General features: G+C 39.1%; 1 protein-coding gene across 1 annotated transcript in view; it reads left to right on the plus strand.

Moving 5' to 3' along the window:
- Positions 1-22,705, plus strand: part of GREB1L (GREB1 like retinoic acid receptor coactivator) — a 164,788-nt gene that overhangs the window by 82,260 nt on the left and 59,823 nt on the right. Inside the window, exons 5-7 of the mRNA XM_083359371.1 lie at positions 3,922-4,098; positions 6,621-6,797; positions 8,362-8,484. Of these exons, the coding sequence (XP_083215497.1) occupies positions 3,922-4,098; positions 6,621-6,797; positions 8,362-8,484 (477 nt within the window). The remainder of the gene's footprint in view (positions 1-3,921; positions 4,099-6,620; positions 6,798-8,361; positions 8,485-22,705) is intronic.

Raw genomic sequence — 22,705 nt, forward strand, 5'->3', positions numbered from 1 at the left:
CGTGAACTTTATGTAATGACCATAACTATATAGCATGTGACATCCCTCTGGGGCTATTGCAGCAGAATTGATCAGTTAGGTAGTAGATATGGCCCTACCATTGGACAGAATGTCATCTTGGACAACAAATGCTCAGCAACAGCACCAGTCTTCTGGTCTTTCTCCTCCATTAGAGAAGCAAGCTATGTATTCTGGCAACCTGCCTTGCAAACTTTGATTAATGTATTGTCATCAGTTGCAATGAATGCCAGCCTGTTTCCTGTGTATTCAAGGAATACCAACTGTGGACTTATTTATATTCTGGGGATGGAATGGTGGGATGGGAAAACTCTTTTTTTTGCTCTTATAATATATATTCATTTCTACATGATTGGTTAGGTTGAGCGAGAAACATTGGTTGCTCTGGCATATTATTCTTCCTAACGGACTGCCAAAATAATAATAATATGATAACGGTTTGGTAGTAGCATCTTTTGCTGTTTTCGTTTTTCAGATTTATTCAATTTCTCTGATCTTTTTTACTCACCTGTTTAGTGATTTTAATAGAGCCTCAAGAGTATGTGTAAAATCAAAATATTTATTTTAGTTTACATATTGCTTCATTTATAAGATGACTTCTGTTTGTAATGCTCTTTTTAACAATCAGAGGTATTTTTTATTACTGATGGTGTGATTTTGTTATTAAGTGCAATATGAGCGCCAGAGAGCTAAATTGATGCCTGAGTCAGTCACATACTTAATACCAGATCAGCTATTGTGAAAATACAACTGGAAGTGACTGTGAACTGCATTTTTATGTAAATCTTAGTATGTAATTTCTAATGCAAAATCCTTACCTTAAAATAGTACTAAAACAGGTCTGTACCTCACAAAAAAGATGGTAATTGTTAGTGTTAAAAGAAAGGGGAGATGGTGGGAGACAGAGAATTTTTGCTTTACACAGTTTCAATCCTTTTGTTTGTATTTTCACAGCTGTGTTGGCCAAACTCCTTTCTTCTTAGCTGCTTAAAAGATGATGTAGAATGCAAAGATCAGTATTTCTGGAAAACACAAAAAAATCTTATTGGCAATTTATTAGAGGATATGTTGATTGAATTCTGAAAAGGAGCAAGCTCTTAAACTCCAAATAATGATTTATTGAATGGACACCATTGAAAGTGGAGCCTAATGAATTGCTCTGGGGGATTTGTATTTTGCATTTCTTTGGAATAAGAATGTAAGGGGTTTTTTGTTTGTTTTTACTTTAGAGAAGTGAATTTGCATCCCTTAATTATCTGCTGTTTTGAGCCCATGCTGCAGTCCTTCATTCAAAATGCTAATGTCTTTTCCTGAAACAATAGAATTGTAAAGACACTAATTGAGTTCTGAAAAATAATATTGTACTCTGCCTTAAGAGAACAGCTATTGGGCAATGTTGGTTAAAATGAACAATCTGCATTTTTATAGAACTGTTTAATCTTTAATTTTTAGAATCTTAATTAATGCGGCTTCTTTGATATTCACTAAATTTCAAAGGATCGAAGGACCCAGCTCTCAACTGTAGTTAACAGAATAATCAAATTTAAAAAATGTAAATTAAAGAACAGATAGTTAGTGCAGACACCTTGCTCCAGAATCGTTTGGGCTTGTATTCTTTAAAGAGAAAGTTGTTTGGCTTCCTTGTTTTCCCCCCCTCTCTATTGCTAATCTAAAATATTTTTAATAAGAAAGGAGAGTAATTTTAAAGACACTGAAACATATTGCAATGATTTCTGTAACCCAGTAAATTACAGAATTTCCAATCCCATAGCATTTCTTCCATCCAGTTTTTGCTTAGACAAGAGGGGAGGGGTAGGGGGGACTGTTAAAGATAAAATGTATGACAAAACTTTTCAATAAAAAAAAAGAAATGTTTGTTACATCTTAACTCCATCTGATGCAATCTGATGCATCTAACAGCAATAATGTATGTGACTGAGTTTAACAATGGTGGGACCAGAAAGGTGAGTGCTAGCTCAGACAGAAATAGCTGTATGATGGTGAAATTAGTAAGAAAATGCAAATAAGAATATACAGTAATGTACTTTTTTTTAAAAAAAAGCTAGTGTCCTAGAAGTTACATAAATAAAGAACAAAAATACTTATCTTTCCTAAAGGAATAAGCAAATATGGATGAAGGGATTATTTGTTTATTTTCAATAGATTTTGGCATAGTGAGATGTTCTTGAATGCATTAATGCATTCTTGAATGCATTAACGAAAGCATTAAAATGATTGAATTTCTCTCAGAGAACTTCAAAAATGGCTTTTAGTTCTTTCTCTTATATTCTGCTTTTATGATCAATTAAATCTGTTTAGCTTTTTGTAACACCATTTCGTCAGTTAATACCCCTTCTAGCACTTTTCCAGCTAAAGTTGTGGAATACTCTTGGTTGTAATTAAGACCACCATGCTCTTCCTTATCGCTTGTGGTATTTGCTTTCCTTATCTTCATCTCTATGTGCCTCTGGCCATAGCCATTCTCTCTTATATACCATAGCAGCAATTGCTACTGTTCATTGTTCACTGTAATTGTTACTGTTGAGTGTTTGATCCCAAAAGATGATTGCATGCATAAGGACCATTTAGATCATTTGGTCACTAGAAAACAATATGCCCCAAATAATGTTGGATGAGCACATTTTGGCAAACAAACAACAAGGCATATATGTGTGTGAGGCTATGTGAATTTTTAATTATATTTTATATAAACACAGTAGACTCAAAATGTTATCCAATCAAATATTCAAAGCAAAAACAGATTCTACACGGTTAAAGGTGCAAAGAAGTAAGTTCAGGAAAGACCTTGTGAGGAACTTATAAACTGTATTGTATGAACTAGGTAGGTATCAGCCAGTGAAACAGGTTGCTGCATGAATCAATTCTTTGCTGGAGAAATTCAAACAGCTGCTTTGTCCTAGAATTCCCAAACCTTTCCCCAAATGAACCCAGGCTGAACATTTGGCCGTTCCCCCTTTGGTGATGTCACTGCATCAACAATCATATTTCCTACAGTCATAGGTTCCCCCCCCTTTTATATGTGTGATCCACAGTGGAATAAAATTGCTTGCTTCAGCTTTAAATTGAGAAGCAAATGGCCCTTGCAGTTTCAGAACTGAAGGAATGAGTGAGAAATAGTTTTGGAAAACACCTGTGTTCTGAATAATTTCTCTTGACCAAAATAGTTGCAACAGGCACACTGCTTTCAATCTGCAACAGAAAACAGTGCTGTGTATCTTTCTTTGTAGATGAAAATGTTGTGCATGGTTATAGACATCTATGAGCCTGTGATTCACACTCAGCTTTCGTAAATGTTCTTCTGATGTATTAAAGCAGATTTCCCATTAGATGCTATAGACTACTGCTAGTTTAATCCAAGGAATTAGGAATTAGGAATTTAGAGGTGTCTTCCAATTGCTAAAGCAGTTTGCCCATATTGCATCTAGACATGGCATCCTGTTGAAAGTAATGCTGTTTAGGTTGACAGTACACAGTTGCACATTTGAATCACAAAGAGAAAAGGAAGGTGTCTTTTGTATTCCATTGTTCTTCAGGAGCAGGAAGAAGGAGGCAAAATATTATCTTTCTATTTGCAATGACCATTTTTGTGTACCAGAAATAAACTGTCAAACATATAAAGTGAAAATTACTAGCACAGTACACTACTGTTATCTTCTCTCCCTGTAAGGAGCACAGCACAGTGCATAAACTCCTAATTTTGTTTCATGAATCTACATTTGTTTTATAACTAATTCATCTAGTTTTCTTTGCCCATGATAAACTAATGAACCAGGTGGCTGATTTGTGAAAAGGGAAGGGGTTAGATTATATGGAGCCTGGAGTGACCAGTGTACTTGGAAGTTGTTCTAAATCGCTGTTTCATGATGTATCATTTCTTTTCAGGTTTTTGTCAAGCTGGCAAAGATTTGCGATTAGTATCATTGCGTATGGAACAGATTGATATCCCACCAGGCTTCCTGTTGGTTGGAGCCAAGTCTCCAAATCTTCCTGAGCATATTCTAGTCTGTGCTGTTGATAAAAGATTTCTGCCGGATGACCATGGAAAAAATGCACTTTTAGGTAAATGAGAATTCATTCATTATTCCTCATAATATGACAGACGTACAGTGGAGTGAATTTATGTTATAGTGCAGGGGTGTCAAACTGCTGGCCTGCGGGCCAGACGCATCACCTGGAAACTGCGCCCACCCCATTACCGGCAATAGGAAAAAAGCTCCGATACGTCGCGCAATGTCACGTGATGTCACGAGTTTGACATGTCTGTTATAGTGGATTGATTCACTTCGAAGCTTTCTCCCTGTACTATCGTGAGATAGTTTTTGAAAGCTCTTTCATTAGAGAAAAAATTGTTTGGAATCTTCCAATTCATTAACTGCAGTCTATATATTTGTCAGTATTAGCAAACCTATTAAGAGCATCATTAAAGAGACAGGCTTGAGATCCAAGGGAATTTCTTTCCTTCAAAGGGAAAGTTTATTAAGGAAGTTACAGGCTTTACTAGAATCCTTGAGCTTTTTTTTTCTTCATATGTAGTTTCATAACTTACAACCATTCATTTACTGACAATTTGAAGTTACAGTGAAAAAAAGTGACCTATAACTGTTTTTCACACTTATAGATCCAATCTGGGTTGGTCACCTAGACCAGAGGTTTAGTCCTCTGAATTTTCGGACTTGTGAGCATTCCATTCAGGGGATCCAGTAAATTACATTAGAAGTATCTTCCACCTCCACTTGTTGCAGCATCCCTGTGATCAATCATCTGATCAAAATTTGGACTCTTGACAACTGGCATGTATTTATGACAGTTACAGTGTCCCCGGGGTTCATGTGACCACCTTTTGTGAACTTCTGTCAAGCATTGTCAATGGGGAAGCCAGCTTCATTGCATGCAGGGTTGTTGTTGTTGTTTTTTAGCCAGAGAGAGAGCAAATACACAATAAATATTATTGTGCAACTGCAGTGATTAACTTAACAATTGTGGCAAAGAAGGTTGTAAAATGGGATAAACTCAGTATCTTGCTTAGCAATAGAAATGTTGGGCTCAGTAGTGGTTGTAAGACGAGGACTACCTGTATACCGTTGTACCATATATAATAGCTTCTTTTGATTTTCATGGAGGGAGATGCTGTTTTAATCCATGCAATGAACTGGATCATAGTTTAGTGTGATCAGCTTAGATAACCTGGTTGAGCATTGTCTGCCCGGGCTTGGCTGTAATTATTTTCTCCCTGTTTGGAATGTAAATAAAGTGATGTTATGTCTTTTTTCTGTTAAACCACATAAGAGTGCCGTAATATGAGATCTATATTAGCTTGTACAAATTTTGTATAGCTTTATTTTTTACAGTCTTCAGATGTATTAGATTCTGTAATTTCCAAAATTGGGCTGGGCTGGTTAGAGTTTATGGGAGATGGAACTCCAATAAAAAGATGCAAAATATTTGGTTTTGGAAACCTTTAGGAATTAGGAGGTATAGCTGTAACTTTTTTCATCCCATTCTTTTTCAGTATCCTGGAAATAATGGTATTTCTACAGGATCAGATCAGAATTATAGCAGTAGCTTAAAGATTACTTTGTAAAAGCCTATTTGTGGCAGGAATGCAAGTATATAGGTTAGTCCAAGATCAAAGACAGATAGCAGAACAAAGCAAGGACTTTGGAGATTGGCATAAACAATTCAACTGAGACAAGGGCCAAATGGATTATAGTGTTCAAGTTTGCTCACGTTCACATGGATATTAATGATTCAGGGAAGAGTGAATTCCTCTCATTTGGAACAATCAGTTTCTAATCCTCTAAATCAGTCCTCTGTTCTAAATAAATTCTATTTTAATTCCCAGTTCAAACATGAAGAAGCAGACAATCTGTAAAAACATAGGTTTTACAAATATTTACTTGGAATATCTGAATCTCTATACTGTGTAGGACATCAACTTTTGAAAAATATTCTGTTCAACTGTCATTTAATTGCTTTGTAATCCAATGTTCCAGTCTCTTTGTTCCTAGTATTAATGTAAAAATAGTGACTTTTTAAAACCCTTTTTAATTTATAAAATGGAATAAATTTTAAAAGATGTATAAAGGAAGGAGTCTTCTAAGCATGGGAATGTTCTTTCCTATTAGAATAACTTAAGATTTTAAAGCTTAAATAGAACCATTGATGATGGCCCTGGAAAGGTTTGCAGCCTAACATTTAGATATCTAACAGTTTGAATATAATCCACAATTCAAGCAAGGACATCCACATGGGGAGAGTGATGTGTGACAAAACATCACAAAGTAAATTCTGCCATTAATATTATGCAGGGTTGTAACAAGTACAAAAGAGTGGGGCTTCTGTCATGATGGCATGTTATACATTTTGCAGAACAGATGCATATGGCTACAAACCAGGGAAGCTTGATGATACTTGGAAAATGTTGGTTTCATTATTCTTCTTTGTTCTTTAAGCTATCAGTGTGCCAGGGGAAATACATTAATAAGCCAAGTAGATTCCAAGAAGAGAACTTGAATACAAATAATATTATCAAATATCGAAGAAAAACTGTAAAACTAGCATGCTTTTCTCCAACCCTACAGGTTTTTCTGGAAATTGTATAGGCTGCGGAGAAAGAGGATTTCGATATTTCACTGAATTTTCAAACCACATAAATTTGAAACTCACCACTCAGCCAAAGAAGCAGAAGCACTTAAAGTACTACCTAATAAGAAATGCTCAAGGTGTGCTTTCAAAAGGACCTCTTATATGTTGGAAAGGTAAAAAATATCTTCTTAGATGTACTTGAACGTGTGTGGGGAATTTTAAGAGAATTGAATTCTAGCATGGTTAACTAGTACATTGTTTTGATATGCTTTTTCTTAAAAGAGGGAATTTCAGATGATATGATATAGTAAACCTAGCTTTTTAGTTTGTAAGACATTATATATAGTTTTAAGTGTTTCTTAACAGCCACTGAAGGACCTTTTTCCACATAAAATGACAGCCTTCTTCAATCCAGGATTATCCAACTATCTTTAAAGGACATAGAATTCATCTTTAAAGTACATTAATTTTCTACTACAAAGTAGTTTACTTCATTTCTTCTTAATCTTACTCTTCTAATAAGGAACACAGAACAATTTTTGCCTCAAAGCAGTCCATAAAGTAATGAGGTTGAAAGATAAAAGTTATGCTTATATCAGTGAAAAGACAAAATATATTTGAATGCTTCTGGAGTGCTAAGCCTAAGAAAATCATGTATACTAGGGTGTGATTTTTTTTCCTAATTAGTATAAGATTGCATAATTGTCCCCCCCATTCCCCCACCCAAAAATATTCAGCTATTTTTATTGCGTAGAGGCTAACTCCCAAAATATAGCTGCATTTTGGAGGTTAGCTTCTATACAATAAAAAATGTTGTGGAACAGGTTGTCTACCTCTGGTCTACTGCACTCTATAGCAGATCAGTTCATGGTAAATCAACACTAATATAACACCTATATGCATATTTACTTGGAAATAAATTGTGTGAAGGTAGTGGAGATAATGAAGGTAGCCTAAGCTAATCAAAATATCAAGTTCATCAGAGACAGCATAGGGTAAAACATGGAATTCCAAGAATTCCATGTAACAATTGATGACAATCATAGGTGGATATTTATTCCAGAAGTTGCCAAGAAATTGTGTTTAACAATTTGTGTCTTGTCACACATTTTTCCTCAAGAAAAGACATCTTCCTGAAAATAACCCTATATTCCAATCCTATGGCTGTTTAGACTATGTTTTCTATGCCAGCAGATGCTCATTGTCATGGCCTAATTAATACAATATTCTTGTAGGTGTGGTTATGTTTGGTGTAACAACCCCCCCCCCCCCGTCTTGTGCAATACTTTATATATTGGAGCGATACCAATGGGCTTCTCTAGTGCTAGGTCCTAGAAGTGTTTCTGTAAACAGTATGAGGAATATACTGATGTTGCAGTTCTACAAGAGCCCTTTGTTCTGATGTTATCTTTTCTCCCATGCACAAGAAACAAGGAAAATGGTAGTGTCAGACATACTTGATTTTAAGATCTCTCGTATGAAGGTATGCTTTCTTTGAAATTATTCTTGTATTTTCTATAACAAAGTTAGGGTCAAAGCTGCTGCATGAATTTTCCTAAATGTTTCTCAAAATAATCTTTAACAAATTCCAACAAATTTGCTTTTTAATTAACTCTTTTGATTGCACAATAACTATATTTTGTTTTGTTTTTGCATACAATATTTGTCATGCTGCATTGCCTCACTGTCATCCTGGCTGCTTAAATATGTACTACTGTATAGCTGCTTTACTTGCAGAATGTAGAAGCAGGCACTCTTCTGTTGCTAGCCATTCTGCTAAACCTAGTTCTTCAGCATCTCCATCTGTGACCCCTGAGAGTGGAACAGCCAATGGATACAAGCCAGGGTTCACCCAGACAGGTAGGAGCTGAGAGTCCATTGCATCCTAGAGTTGGCATTTGTGAAGAAGTGATTATGACGCCATTACAGTTCCTCTGTAGATTTAAAGCTCCCAATCATAAAATTTCAGGTTGCAATAGGTTAGGTAGGAGTGCTATGTCTGAACTTATTATATAATAACAGATTTTAAGTTATAACTTATTCTGGAATCTTTGTCAAGAAAGAACTTAGTAGTTGCTAGCCATATCTTAGTATGGTGAAGCTTCACTTTGTATATTAGGTTTAGTAAGGCTTGCAAAAATTTCCTACTGAAATACAGTAAAAACTATTCGAGTACTTTATTTCCTCAGGATTTTATGGCAGGTTATCTTTTCCTATTGTTTATAGATTAATGGGAGTTCTGAGTGGAGGTTCATGATTCATTAATACAGGTTCCTTGCATATTTTGGAGTCCTGTGTGGAGATTTTAAATATATAGAGCAGATATCTCACTTTGGGCCTTTGTCCCACAATGTGGATGATAGGACTGAAGTAAAATTTTGCAAGGGTAAAATTCCTCAAAAGTACTAATGCTGCAGAACAGCAACTTTAGATGGAGGATTAATTTGTATTTAGTGTGATCTGTCCCTAGACCATTGGGAAAATTCTTCTTTTTTGTTTTCTGCTGTTTTAAGTGCTCCACTATTTCAAGACTAGAATCTGAATACACAGATTTGTATTGATTTGTTGTTGCTTGATGAATGTACATGTTAATTTCAGTTGGAATTAAAATTTAAAGCGATGTTATAGCCAATTAAATTAATCTTTAACTGTGATTTAGAGAATGAAAATATTTCCAGGGGAGGTTTTAAAGTATTGTCATCCAGCCTCATTCACAGAATTTTTAGTGGTTCTTTTAAATCTCTGGTGTATTTCTTCAAATTTTTTCAATGTTTTCTTATCACAGAGGGGAAAACAATTACACAATTTCTTTTCATTGGTGGATTGATGAGTTATCCATCTCAAAATACCTGATGATTATGCTGTTATATATGCAATATACACTATTTCTCTCTGTCTTCTCCATTTCTCCAGGGGGAAATAATTTCTGCCCATCTTAATTATGCTTAAGTGTTTAATTAGTATTATTGTTAACAAGGATTAAAATAGATTTCTTTGGATCACAATTATAAATTTAATGAAATAACTGTATTTAAACAGAGCATGTATGAGTGTATAGATGTTTCCAATTCTGAGTAGTTATCATTTTAACACTGCTATGCTTCTCTACCAATGTAAAGTGGCCAGATATAATATTTAATTTTAGTTTTTATTTATTAAGGCCACTGTGACAATATCCATACTACTGACAGATTTTTGCAGTAAAAATATATTTTCATTATTAAACTAAATTAATATTAATTACCAATATTTTAACCATTGTTTAGTAATGTTAAGAAATAGAAAATACCGTATCACAAGTGCTTAGCACTGCCTACTATGTTATCTGAGGTTATTTGTGTTTTGAAGGTATAGAAATATGTATACTGTATATTACTTAACCTTCTTAACCAGCTTTAGAATGTTTCAGCACAAATAGAGAATGTTTAGAATGCTATTTTGTGGAAACTTTGACTTTCATAATAATGGGAATGAATATTGTGTAATAAGATGTAAACTAAGTAGTCTGCTTATTTCTGCCAAGTTGGCAAATCTGTCTTCCATACTTTCCTTTTCCTTATCAGCTGATCATGGTTTTATTTACCTGATACCTTCTATATCTCTGTTTACTGGTCAGGGCAGACTTGCTAAATCCTTTTTACCTCCTGCTAGAAGTGTAATCTTTCACTAAAAAATTATCTATGTCAATCCATTTTCCCCAGCAAGTTATGTGGGTGAAAAGAGGAACTTTTTGTTTCAAAAAGTGCTGTGGGAATGACTCAGGGCAGAGATTTTTTTAAAATATGTCAAGGATTATTGATCCACATACTCACAGACACAAATCAATGAGGGAGCTACAAGTAAGTAAATAGCATTGAAGGTTCTGAATAGCATATAAGAACCATAAATAAATAATAGAGCAGTGTTTGGAATAGCCTTCCTCAGTTTGGTGCTCAGAAAGTATGTTAGTCTACAACCCATATTTTCTCCAAGGTGATGATGGGATAGATATATCATCCAAATATATCAGAAAATCAACGTTAAAGAAGGCTAGCTGAGAAAGAGAGTGCCTGGTAGTGCAGTCTCCTTCTCAAACTCTGGTTGCTCAAATTCACTGATCCATCACAATAATATTTTTAAATGAACTGGTCTATTATGGCATAATCTTCCAGGGATTAGAGCAGTGGAAAATATTTTGGATTTTATTTACCAGAGCAGTGAGATTCACCAACTAGAACTTGGCATAAATAACATGGCATTTAAATTTAAGAAGTTTATTTTGAGTACCAGTAGCAAATATAAGCTACTGTCTTTCCATACACAAAATCCATTCCCAGCCATCTACTCCCACACAAGCTTTTCTATTTCACAAATATAATTTTGAGTAGGTGGTGGGGAGGAGTCCTTTTATTATATAATTGTAGAAAAATGAAGAGATAAACAGAATTGGCCATTTACTGCTAATTGCTTTCAGATTTAATAATATATTGCAGTCTGTCTTTGCATTTTTCTGAATTTGTGTCTATTTATAAAACTCATAAAAGCTCCTACATCAATAATAATTCCTGTAAGAGAACCACATAGTTTACCTCAGATGTGCCTATTTTTTTCTGTGCAGTATGTAACGTGAGTTCAGCTGAGAAAAAGTGACTAATTCAAAGTCATATAAAGCAACATGGATGAGTAGAGATAATTTCCCTTTTAGAAGTAGACTTATATTGTATTATCACTAAAATGCACCTAATCTTCTTGAATGATGATGTAGTAGCAGTAATGGAGATGGCAATAAAATAATAATAATGTATTTATCCTGGATGGAAGGATAGGAAGATATACCACTCCTTCCTGATGGTATGGTTAGGGGTATGGTTGGGGTTGAAATGGAAAGGTTTGTTTAGCATGGCAATGCTGTTTCTGCTGAAAAGTTCTGCAGCACAAAACCCATCCAGGAACTGATTTAATTTATTAGAAAAGGTCAGTAGTATGTCAGAACTGGAAAATCCATAGTGTGTCCTTCTTTAATGAGATCCTGTTAGCTGTTGTCCTTCTTGATTTTCTCTCAAGGGTAAGATCTCCCCGTGATTGCCTTTTGAGATGGACATGCAGATGAAATTAATCATAGTGCACCTGACCCCTTTGTGAAGGTTTTCCTGCACTGACAAGTGAATCATTTCACTATTGATTGATTTGATTACATGCATTGAATTAATGTGTCCACGTAGACAGACCTACCCAAGATGATTTTTTTCCCAACCTGGCCCTTTAGGACTCAACAGTGCACCCATCATCACTGCAATCATATCTCCCACTTTGCTGCTGATTTTCCCCATTTACTCTTTCTTTCCACCTTTTCCAGCATTATGGACTTTTTAAGGGAGCTAAGACTTTGCATAATGTATCCAAAGTCTGATAATTTGAGCTTGGTTATTTGTACTTCAAGTGAGTGCTTCAGATTGATTTGTTATACGATACACGTGTTTGTTTCTTGGCTGTCCGTGATATTTCCAGGAGTCTTCTTCAACACTGAAGTTCAAAAGCTGTTTCTATTTTGCATCTTCAAATTCAGATTCAGAGTCCAACTTTTGTTTTCATGGAGTTTACAGAAAAAAACATTCTGATCTTTGTAGGTATAGACGTGTCACAATATCTGAATATTTTTTCCAAGGTTTTCTTTGGTACCCTGCCAAGTGTGGTGTATTTCTTGACTGCTGATTAATTGTCAATTCTAAAAAGAGACTATTCATCAATCTTCATTGTCAGTTCTTAAGAATGGTTTTGTCATCTGCTTGTCTTTTTATATGTAACTGTTATCTCATTTCTTGACTATGACTTTCTGTTCTGTGTATATGTTTGCATGAGGTGTAGAGAGCTATAGAGGTGACTTTGAAGCAATGTTGCAGAAAGAGTTAGAAAAACAAGCATTTGTTAGGCATGGGAAACGGGGAAAACATTTGAAAGAAGCTGCTACTGACTATACCCCAATCAAGTGGGATATAAGAGGGAAGGAAAGAAACATAGGATGGCTTTCAAGATTCTTTTACTATAGCCTATATCAATAAAGCATAATTCCAGTCAAACTTGTGAAATCTATTTCCTAACCTGGCCTGCTTTGAAGAGATAACATGAGAACAATGAGGTGTTCTGGGATTCCCATTTGCCTTAGGACATTCCACAACATGACATGGTTGATACAATTTAAAGAAAGACCTTTCTATCAAGAAAGCATATACTGACCTTGGTATTGTTTGACATTCTCAATTGCCCATCGTGCATAAGTAATAATGTATCTTGTTTTAAAGCCACTTTGAATATCTGGTATATCCCATTTCAGGTTGGGCTCTGATTTACATTGGATGATTCTAATATTATTTTCCTAGTGTGTGGAATTAATATATTATGTAGTAATTTGCATAGTCTGTTAAGCTTCTTTTCTTTGGTTTTGGTATGTAGACTCACATTTTCTAATTTGTTGGCCACTGGATCATTTTCCGATTTGTTGACATAGTTTCGTTAGAACTCTCTAGCTCTGTAGATGATTCCATCAGTGTAGCTGTTTGACTTGACAGTGACTAGAGTACTGATGTAACCTCTTTTTCTTAGCTATCTTAGATAACTTCATACAATGCAGCAGGGATGTCAAACTGGATTTCATTTGTGACCATATCAGCATTGCGGTTACCCTTGGTGGGGGTGTGGACACAGCCAACTGGGTGGCATGGCCAGGTGGGCAGGTCAGCTCAACATCGCTCATGTCGAGGGGCACCTTTGGGGAGGGGCAGGTGGGGCTGTGGGAGGGATCTGGGGTTCTCTGGCAGAGAGGGGGCAGGACCAGATGGCCGCCACAAAGTTGTAGATCAGTTCCCAGCCAGAGACGAGGCAGCAAGGGCCAGTTCCTCACTGTCTCCAGAGTGGCCCCACAGGCCACATCTAACCTCATCGTGGGCTGGATGTGGCCTGCATGCCTTGTGTTTGACATGTCTGAAATGTAGCATTCTAATGTACTTTTCCATTTTTCTTTGACTCAGTTATTATGTGTATATTGACATTCTTTAGGACAGGGGTCTCCAACCCCCAGTCCGTGGACCAATACGGGGTCACGGCATGCCAGCAACCAGTCCGCACAAACAAGCAAAGACCCATCCATGGGATGCAGGTAGCACACAAAACCACACACTCTCCAGTCTGTGGAAAAAACTTTCTCTACAGAACCGGTCCCTGGTGCCCAAAAGGTTGGGGTCCTCTGCTTTAGGATACCAATTTGAGACTGGAAACTTTTGAGTTCAAAGATCTTTTGAAAAGCTGTCCTTGTTGTTCCATGTCTCTATAGACAATCTGCTTACAAATTAAAATACAGATATTTTAATATCTCTTCTAGCAGCTTTCTGAAATTCTTAAGTTTCTCCTTGGGACCTTTCTCCTTGTTGGCTTTGGACTTTCTTTTCCTCTTAGTAACTTCCACATACTTTAATGAATACAGTCTGCTTTCTTTTGTTTCTTAGTTTTTCTCAGTATTCATTCTTCTTAAAATCTATTTGATTTCAGTCCATAATTACAGAGATTTCCTCTCAGTAAGCTCAGGACTTCCAAAAGATTTCTGTCTGAATATGATGGGTATATGTTTGAGATCATATAGAAACTGGTAGGTTTATTCTTCCATTTTAGCTTGACTTGTAATTTGTGCATGAGCAGATTGTGATTTGTTCCACAGACAGCCCCTGGCAATATCTTTACTTCTATATCTGAGTCTTCCACTTTATTCTATAAGTAATACAGTTAATTTGATTTCCATGCATGCCTGTCTAATGATATTTATGTGGGCATTATTTTTTAATATAAGCCATCAAATACCTTATTTAGAGGCATGGCCAGGTGGAGGTGTGGCCTTGTCCTTGTCGGGTCCTTCTGCTTATTCTCAACCCCTGTGCCTGAAATGGGGAGGACTATGCATGCCCCTGGAACATCCCCGCCAACAGTACCATCATGTGACCCTTCCGGGTCGGCTTGGCTGGACATTTGGGCATGGTTACATGCCCCTGTTCCTGTGACTTTCCCCTGAACTGTCCAGGAGAACCCAGGGACTGAACGCTGTGAGAGGGCGGCCATGGATGTGCCATCAACCACCCCACTGATGTGAGAGATCAGTTGGGGTAGGCCTATTCCTTCGGTTTCTGAACTCTCTCTGCCCCAGGTTGGATCCCTCAGCTGCGGTGAGAGGGTGGTTGTTGGACTTCGCCTGGTTACCAGCTCGGGTGAGAGCGGAGCTGGATTGGTGGACTTGAGTTATAGATTTTCTTCCCGGACTTAATACCATCTATTGACTATCGAACTGCCTATTGCTGCCCCATGTGGACATTATTACATGGCTCGCTTGCAGTATTCTAGTACAGATTTGTTCGCCCTCAAGAGGGCCCCCCTTCCTGGGTGCAACCCGCCGCCCTTTCCAATGTTTCCCTTAAGGACGGGCCCAACTGTTGGGACCCCGAGAGGTGGTTGGGCATAGACAGGGGCCTCTGGTGGAAATATATTAAGAGGCCCCTGGTATGTTTTTTAGCTGGTTGTTTTAAGGGGTTAGGGAGGGGGGTGGATGGTAGGGTTGGGTTGGAATTGGGGGGGGTGTTCCACCAACCGTTTGTCAGTCCGGGCCTGAGATGGGTCCTGGCAGGATGGGGTTGGGGGCCTCTGGTTTTCCTAGCAGTGGGGTGGGGTTTCAAATCCCCATGACGATTGGGAATGGCAGCAGGCAGTTACATGGAGGGCCACATCAACATCTGGGAGTACGCCCCTGCTGTCTCCAAGTGGTGACGTGCTGCAACCCTCCAGTCAGGACCCATTTATCCGGGAGTGAGGGGGATCAGACCCCTGAGCTCAGGCTAGTGTACTTTAATGCCAGGTCTGTTGTGAATAAGGCTCCCCTCGTTCGGGATCTGATCAAGGAGGAATGCGCGGACCTGGCATGCATTACGGAAACCTGGTTGGGCTCAGAGGGAGGTGTCCCTCTGACTGAACTTTGCCCTCCAGGTTTCCGTGTGCTTCACCTGCCTCGGGCTCAGGGCAGGGGCGGGGGGGTGGCAATGGTTATACGGGAGACCTTATGTCCGCAGGAGGCCACTGTCGTACAGATAGTCGGGTGTGAGTCACTCCTCCTGAGGTGCGGCCCTGGGGCTCAGTTGGGCCTGTTGCTAGTGTACCTGGTGCCCAGCTGCGTGGCAACAGCCCTGCCCGAGCTTCTCGATGCCCTCTCAGGGTTGGCGGTTGAGTTTCCCAGACTTATAGTTCTGGGGGACTTTAACCTGCCTTCCCTGGGGGGGGGGTTGTCAGAGTTGGCTCAGGAGTTCATGGCCTCCATGATGGCCATGGACCTGACCCAAGTAATTCAGGGTCCGACTCATGTAGGGGGTCACACACTCGACCTTGTCTTCTTATCTGGACAGTGGTTTGATGATCTGAGAGGGAGTTCGCCAACTATTGTCCACCTGTCATGGACCGTTCATTATCTCCTGTGGTTGGTCTTCCGCTTTGCCACCCCTCACCACTGGGCTGCGGAGCCGACCAGGTGGTTCTGCCCCAGACGCCTAATGGATCTGGAACAGTTCCAGACGGCACTTGGGTCTACACCTATCTCCCTCACTCACAGCCTGGCCGACACCTTGGTGGATGCCTGGGAAAGGGCGGCCACTGAGGCGCTCGACTGTGTTGTACCCTTGCGACCCCTGACCCAGCACAGATCCCGTTGGGCTTTATGGTTTTCTGTGGAGCTCCAGGAGATGAAGCGCCAGAGACGGGGTCTGGAGAGCTGTTGGAGATCCAGCTGGTCCAAATCTGATCGATTGCGGTTAAGAACTTCAATGAGGTCTTATCTTACCACGATGGAGGCAGCGAAGTCTAACTACTTCGCTGCCCTCATCGCTTCTGCAGATAATCGCCTGGCCGCCCTGTTTAGGGTCACTCGCTCCCTCCTTAATCAGGAGGTGAGGGAGAAGCCCTTGCAGGGGCGGGCCGAGGAGTTTAGTCAGCATCTGACAGATAAAATCGCTCAGATCCGGGCCGGTCTGGACTCCGACTGGGCAGAGTCAGACGGGGGGAGATGAGCGGTCTTGGAAATATTATCTGGGATGAATTCGATCCTGTGACCCCGGAAGAGGTGGACAGGATCATGGGGAGGCTGAGTTCCACCACGTGTTTGTTGGACCCGTGCCCCTCCTGGCTGGTGTATGCAGTTCAAGAGGGGACACAAGGCTGGATCCATGCAATAATAACTGCTTCTTTGAGGGAGGGTAGCTTCCCTGCCGCCTTGAAGGAGGCGGTGGTGAGGCCCCTCCTCAAGAAGCCTGTCCTGGATCCAGCTGTTTTAAACAACTATCATCCTGTCTCCAACCTTCTCTTTGTGGCAAAGGTTGTTGAGAGTGTGGTGGCACGTCAGCTCCCTCTGTTCCTGGAGGAAACTGACTACCTGGACCCGTACCAATTGGGCTTCAGGCCCGGATACAGCACGGAGACGGCATTGGTTGCACTGGTGAATGATCTCTGGCAGACTCAAGACAGGGGCTGTTCCTCTGTCCTAGTCCTATTAGACCTCTCAGCGGCTTTCGATACCATCGACCATAGTATCTTGCTGCAGCGTCTCAGGGGGTTGGGAGTGGGGGGCACTGTTCTACAGTGGTTCTCCTACCTCCTGGGCCACTCGCAGTCGGTGTTGGCAGGAGGGCAGGGGTCGGCCCCGAGGCCTCTCGTTTGTGGAGTTCCTCAGGGGTCAGTCCTCTCTCCCCTCTTGTTCAACTTCCATATGAAGCCACTGGGTGAGATCATTTGTGGGTTTGGGGTGGGGTATCATCAGTATGCTGATGATACCCAACTTTTTCTCTCCACCCTGAACCAACCCAGCGATGCCCTCGACGTGATGTCCCGTTGCCTGGAGGCAGTCCAGGTCTGGATGGGGAGAAACAGGCTTTGATTTAATCCCGCCAAGACTGAGTGGCTGTGCATACCGGCATCTCGGATTAACCAGTATATTCCATCGTTAACTATGGGGGGTGAGGTGTTATCCCCCATAGATAGGGCCCGCAACTTGGGCGTCCTCCTGGACTCATGGCTCAGTTTGGAAGATCATATAGGAGCCGTGGCCAGGGGGGCTTTTGCCCAGGTTCGCCTGGTGCACCAGTTGCGGCCCTATCTGGACCGAGATGCCCTACGTACAGTCACTCATGCGCTTGTGACCTCCTGGATAAACTATTGCAATGCTCTCTACATGGGGCTGCCCTTGAGGACCACTCAGAGGCTTCAGCTGGTGCAGAATGCAGCCGTGTGAGTTGTGATGGGGGTTTCCCGATACTCCCATGTAACGCCTCTTCTCCGCAAGCTGCATTGGCTTCCAGTTGCCCTCCGGGTGAGATTCAAGGTGCTGGTGATGACCTATAGAGCCCTAAATGGCATGGGTCCAGACTATCTTTGGGAGCACCTGCTCAACCTCCCATCGTCCTGTGCGCTCCCACAGGGAGGGCCTCCTCAGGGTGCCGCCGGTCAGGGAGTGCTGGCTGGCGGCCCCCAGGGGGAGATCGTTCTCTGTGGGCGCACCTGCCCTTTGGAATCAGCTGCCTGTGGAACTCCAGATGGCCCCTGACCTTTGCTCGTTTCGCCAGGACCTAAAAACTTGGCTATTAGAACTTGCTGGCCTGGACTGAGGGTTTTGGGTTAAGGTTTTAATTTTTATTTAATTTTATTTTATTTTAACTTGTATTTATTGTATTGTTTTAATTTTCCCTGTTAACTGCCCTGAGTCCCTCGGGAAAAGGGCGGTATATAAATCGAAATAAATAAATAAACAAATGAAATTATTTAAATGCAACTTGCTTAATATATTTACTGAGTTCAGAACTGAGTTTGTTGAGAAGAGGAAAGAATTGGAAAAGACTGGCTACAGATAAAGTAAAATTTTCTTTGAGTCAAGCTCAATTCCTAGTAAAAATATCCACACAGTTTTCTTAGCAACAACAAGCTCCTATTGCCTCATTTCAGTATTTTGATTTTGATTTCCCAATCCAGGATTTTTCTAGTAGGTTCCAATTCAATAATTAAAAATTTGTGACTGCTCAAGATTAATTAGATGCTGCTAAAAAGCTGAATGGCAAGCTATTTCAGCAATTTAATCTTAATCATATCCATAGGGAATATAAGGGTTGATGGCAGTATAGATCCTCTCCTTTCTTATTCACATTTGAGGAGAAAAGGGAATATATACTTTATCCTTCAAGGAAAAGAAATTGCAGCTGTTGTAGATCCCTGTACAAGGTACAAGAGCTCTTTTTCTTCTGAGTTTGGCCACTCTGTTCTTCTTTCCTCTAGACATATGCCCTTGGCTTAGGTCATCTTCCTTGAGCTTAATATTTATATGTGAATTAGCTTTCCATTGTAATTTTCAAAAAACCTACTAAATATATATATATTATACAAGTTTTATTGATTTTTTAATATATACATATACATGTATTTGTGAAGCAATACGGTGGCTGGGTACTCAAAGTAACAAATAACAAGTTGTAAATAGTTCAGGTTGCATCAACACGGATTCCCTCTCTGATTCCTTCAATTATCACATAGTGAAAATAGTCAAGTTAATACATTTCTAGTTGTAACCTAGTCAATTAACAAAATTTTCAATATATTTTCACTAATACATATCAATATCCTGTTTTTAAATTTTATTTAATTTCAATAGAATATTCTAGAATAGCCTATAATATACGAAAGAAAGCTTAATTTTTGGGTAAACCATAATTCCCTATTTCAATAAAGAATAATTCTCTTATCTACAAAACTTACATTGTTTATTAAACATTCTTATGTTTTACCATTAAAATCTACTTTTCATGTTAACAAATCACCAATTATTAGAAAGATATTTTTTGTCTTAACTGTTCAACAATTATTAAAATACTATCTTTTGTATATAAAATTCTAGATTCTATAATATAATTCAAAAGTAACAACATATATTCTATAAGTCGTCTTAACCGTACATCAATTGTACATCATTCCAAATTCTATAATATAGTTCAGAATTATATTCTAAAAGCTTTTGTTTTCCCTTACAGATCTATAACCTAAATGTAAAAACAGTTATATTTTTTAGAGATTCCCCTTAATCCATTGAAAGGTATTTTTATACTCTTATCTTTAGGAATCCCAGTTTTTTTAAATCTAACTCTTGCCTTCCTTTTGTGCCAATCAGGCTTCCCTTTTGGCATCTTTAAATTCTCAAATGTATCTCTCTTTCTTCCTATACCCCTTATTTGCATCCAGGGAAAGAATCCAAATGTCAGTTTTGCAAAGAAAGTGTCCCCTTTGTAACCATTGAAGTTTTGCTTTAATAATTCAGTTTTTGATGATTGATGTAATATAAAAGGTAAAGGTAAAGGGTCCCCTGCACATGCGTGCTAGTCGTTTCCGACTCTAGGGGCCGGTGCTCATCTCCATTTCAAAGCCGAAGAGCCAGCGCTTGTCCGAGGACGTCTCCGTGGTCATGTGGCCAGCATGACTAGATGCCAAAGGCACACGGAACGCAGTTACCTTCCCACCATAGTGGTCCCTATTTTTCTACTTGCATTTTTACGTGCTTTCGAACTGCTAGGTTGGTAGAAGCTGGGACAAGTAACAGGTGCTCACTCTGTTACGCGGCACTCAGGATTCGACCTGCCAAACTGCCGACCTTCTGATCGACAAGCTCAGCCTCCCAACCCACTGAGCCACCGCGTCCCTTGATCTAATATAGTTGCCATTAAATCAGGCACATCTTTTTCTTCTTCCAATTCCATCTGGATTAGGTAGAAAGTAGTAGCTGGTGTTATGGTTGTCATTTGATTAGTTGAATTCTCAATAAGGTATATTTGAAGGCCTTTAGTGTCTTCACTCTTAATATTGCTTTCTTCAGGTGCTATTGCTTTCTGAGTTGTAAGTTTTGTAGTTGACATTGAAATTTGGACTTTAAGCTTCTCTATAGGTTGCATTTGTTGTTCTTTGAAATCTCCTATTTTAGTGTTAGTTTCCACTTCTATTTGCTCTTGGATTATTATTTCCTCATTTAAGGTCAGAACTTGATTTGGTGGCTTTAAGTTGTCAGATTTTTCTTGAAGTTTGGCTTTAATTTGCTCTGTCATTGCCAAAATCGTGTCCAGTATCAGTTTATAATCAAGTGGTGGAATATATTCATCCATTTCATTATTGTTTGCAGCTAAATCTTCCATGGGGTCTATTTCAATAATAGTCAAAGATTATCCACCTCAAAGAGTTGTTTTCAGTGCCAGGTGTTCCCACACTTATCTTTAAAAGTAATGTCAAGGACAACTCTGTTATTCAGTCAGCTCTCACAACAGGAGAAAAATTTACTTGTGTACCAGGTTTTGCCACAAGATGTCATCAATAGCATATAAAATGCAATGTAAAAATTTTCTTTTTCCCCCCAAATTAATATAAAACTTTTGTATAATTAGTCCAATTTTTTTTCTTTAATTCAAAGCTTAGAGAGGAAATAGAGTAGTAGATCCCCACCAAAAAATAGGAGCTTTTTAGTAAATACAGGTAAAATTACTTAATTTCTTTGCTGAATTATTTGATCTTCTTTAAGGCTTTAAGATTTGTTCCCAGAGTAAATATTCGCCATTTTTTCAAAAAGTGGGGAAAGAAATTTTCAGGAAAGTCCCACAGGAAAATAGTTAAGGGAGTAAGAAAGGTAAAGTCTCACCCAGGTCCTCCAGATTGCTTCTTAGTGCTAGGTAGTGCTTTTGGCTTTCGGCATGGAGCAGCTTAATGATTGGCCATCTTTATGGCCGGTCTCTTCTTCTTCGGGCCAAAGGAGTTGTCCCAAATTCAAGCGGAGGGCTGCTGCCCTTCTGTGATCACAGGGAAGGCCTCCTCTTAGTAGTCACCCCTCCAGGGTGATTTTTGACACTTTTCAGGGTCCTCCAAAAAAGAAAAAATGGACAGCAGGAAACAGAGTGTTCCTGCATGTCCGGAAGCGCCACGCGCACAAACCGAAAGCTCAAAACCTACTAAATATTTACCCTGCTAAAAAAAAGTAGTCTCTTAAACTTGCATACTTTTCAGAAAAAAATGTTAAGTAAGGAGGGGAAAATAGCTTCAGGTCTAGAAATGATGCAAATATTGTAGTTTAGTATAGAATTACTATTATGCCTCTTTAAAAGCATAATAAGACTGTGGCCTCAAGGGAGTTTTCCTTGTAAGCTATATTTGCCAACAACCTTCAAAAGATAAAATTATATATCTTCTCTTCCTCTTGTTTATTTTTAACTTTTTGTAATAAACATCTTCAATGTATATTGCAGTTTTTCTTTAAGAAATCTAAGGAGACATCTCTGGGTTATGCCTTATTTTATGCTCAGAATACAATCACGGTGCTGGTTGTGACTAATACAAATCCCCTAGTAAGCTCTCTAATCATGCATGGAGTTGAACTAAGATCTCCATGGTCACAGCCCTCCAGCCAGAATCCCTCACACATGTGGAAGGTTGGGTAAGGTGGGGTAAATCTTTGTCATACTACAATTTGTTTTCTATCTTTGTTAGTTAAACATATTTAGCTAAGGTGCCATTTAATGCTGTCAGGCACCCAGGCAAATCATTTTGGAAAATAATGATGGGAGAAGATTCTTCTCTGGATAGTTATATTTCCATGTACTGCTAAAACTTAACCATGCTATAGCTGTTGGTCCTTTGGCAAATGAGAGTTTTCATGTCATTCTCTAATTGCCCAGTGTCCCCTTTTCTACCTTTCTTGGCATTCCCTCATTCCTGAAAGCTGTGTTTTGTTTCCAGGGTCTGTGATCTTGGCAGGACTTTTAGGCAATGCCCTTTCTATGTTTTTTCTGCTTTCCCCCCCTTGGCTACTTTTAGTGGGATTGGTATAGTTTCAGACTAACTATCCTGTTTGCTTTTCTCAGATTAATTTATCTGATGAAAACCAGTTTACATTGTTTCCAAGAAAGAGTTCACTGTTGGGTCACAACAATTTTAGACAAGTTGGGGGTATCAATAGTGTTGAAAAGAAGATTGAACCCATGTTAAAATGTAACTTGGGGATAAAAAAAGTCAT

Source organism: Vipera ursinii, assembly GCF_947247035.1.
Source record: "Vipera ursinii genome assembly, chromosome: 3".
Lineage (NCBI taxonomy): Eukaryota > Metazoa > Chordata > Lepidosauria > Squamata > Viperidae > Vipera > Vipera ursinii.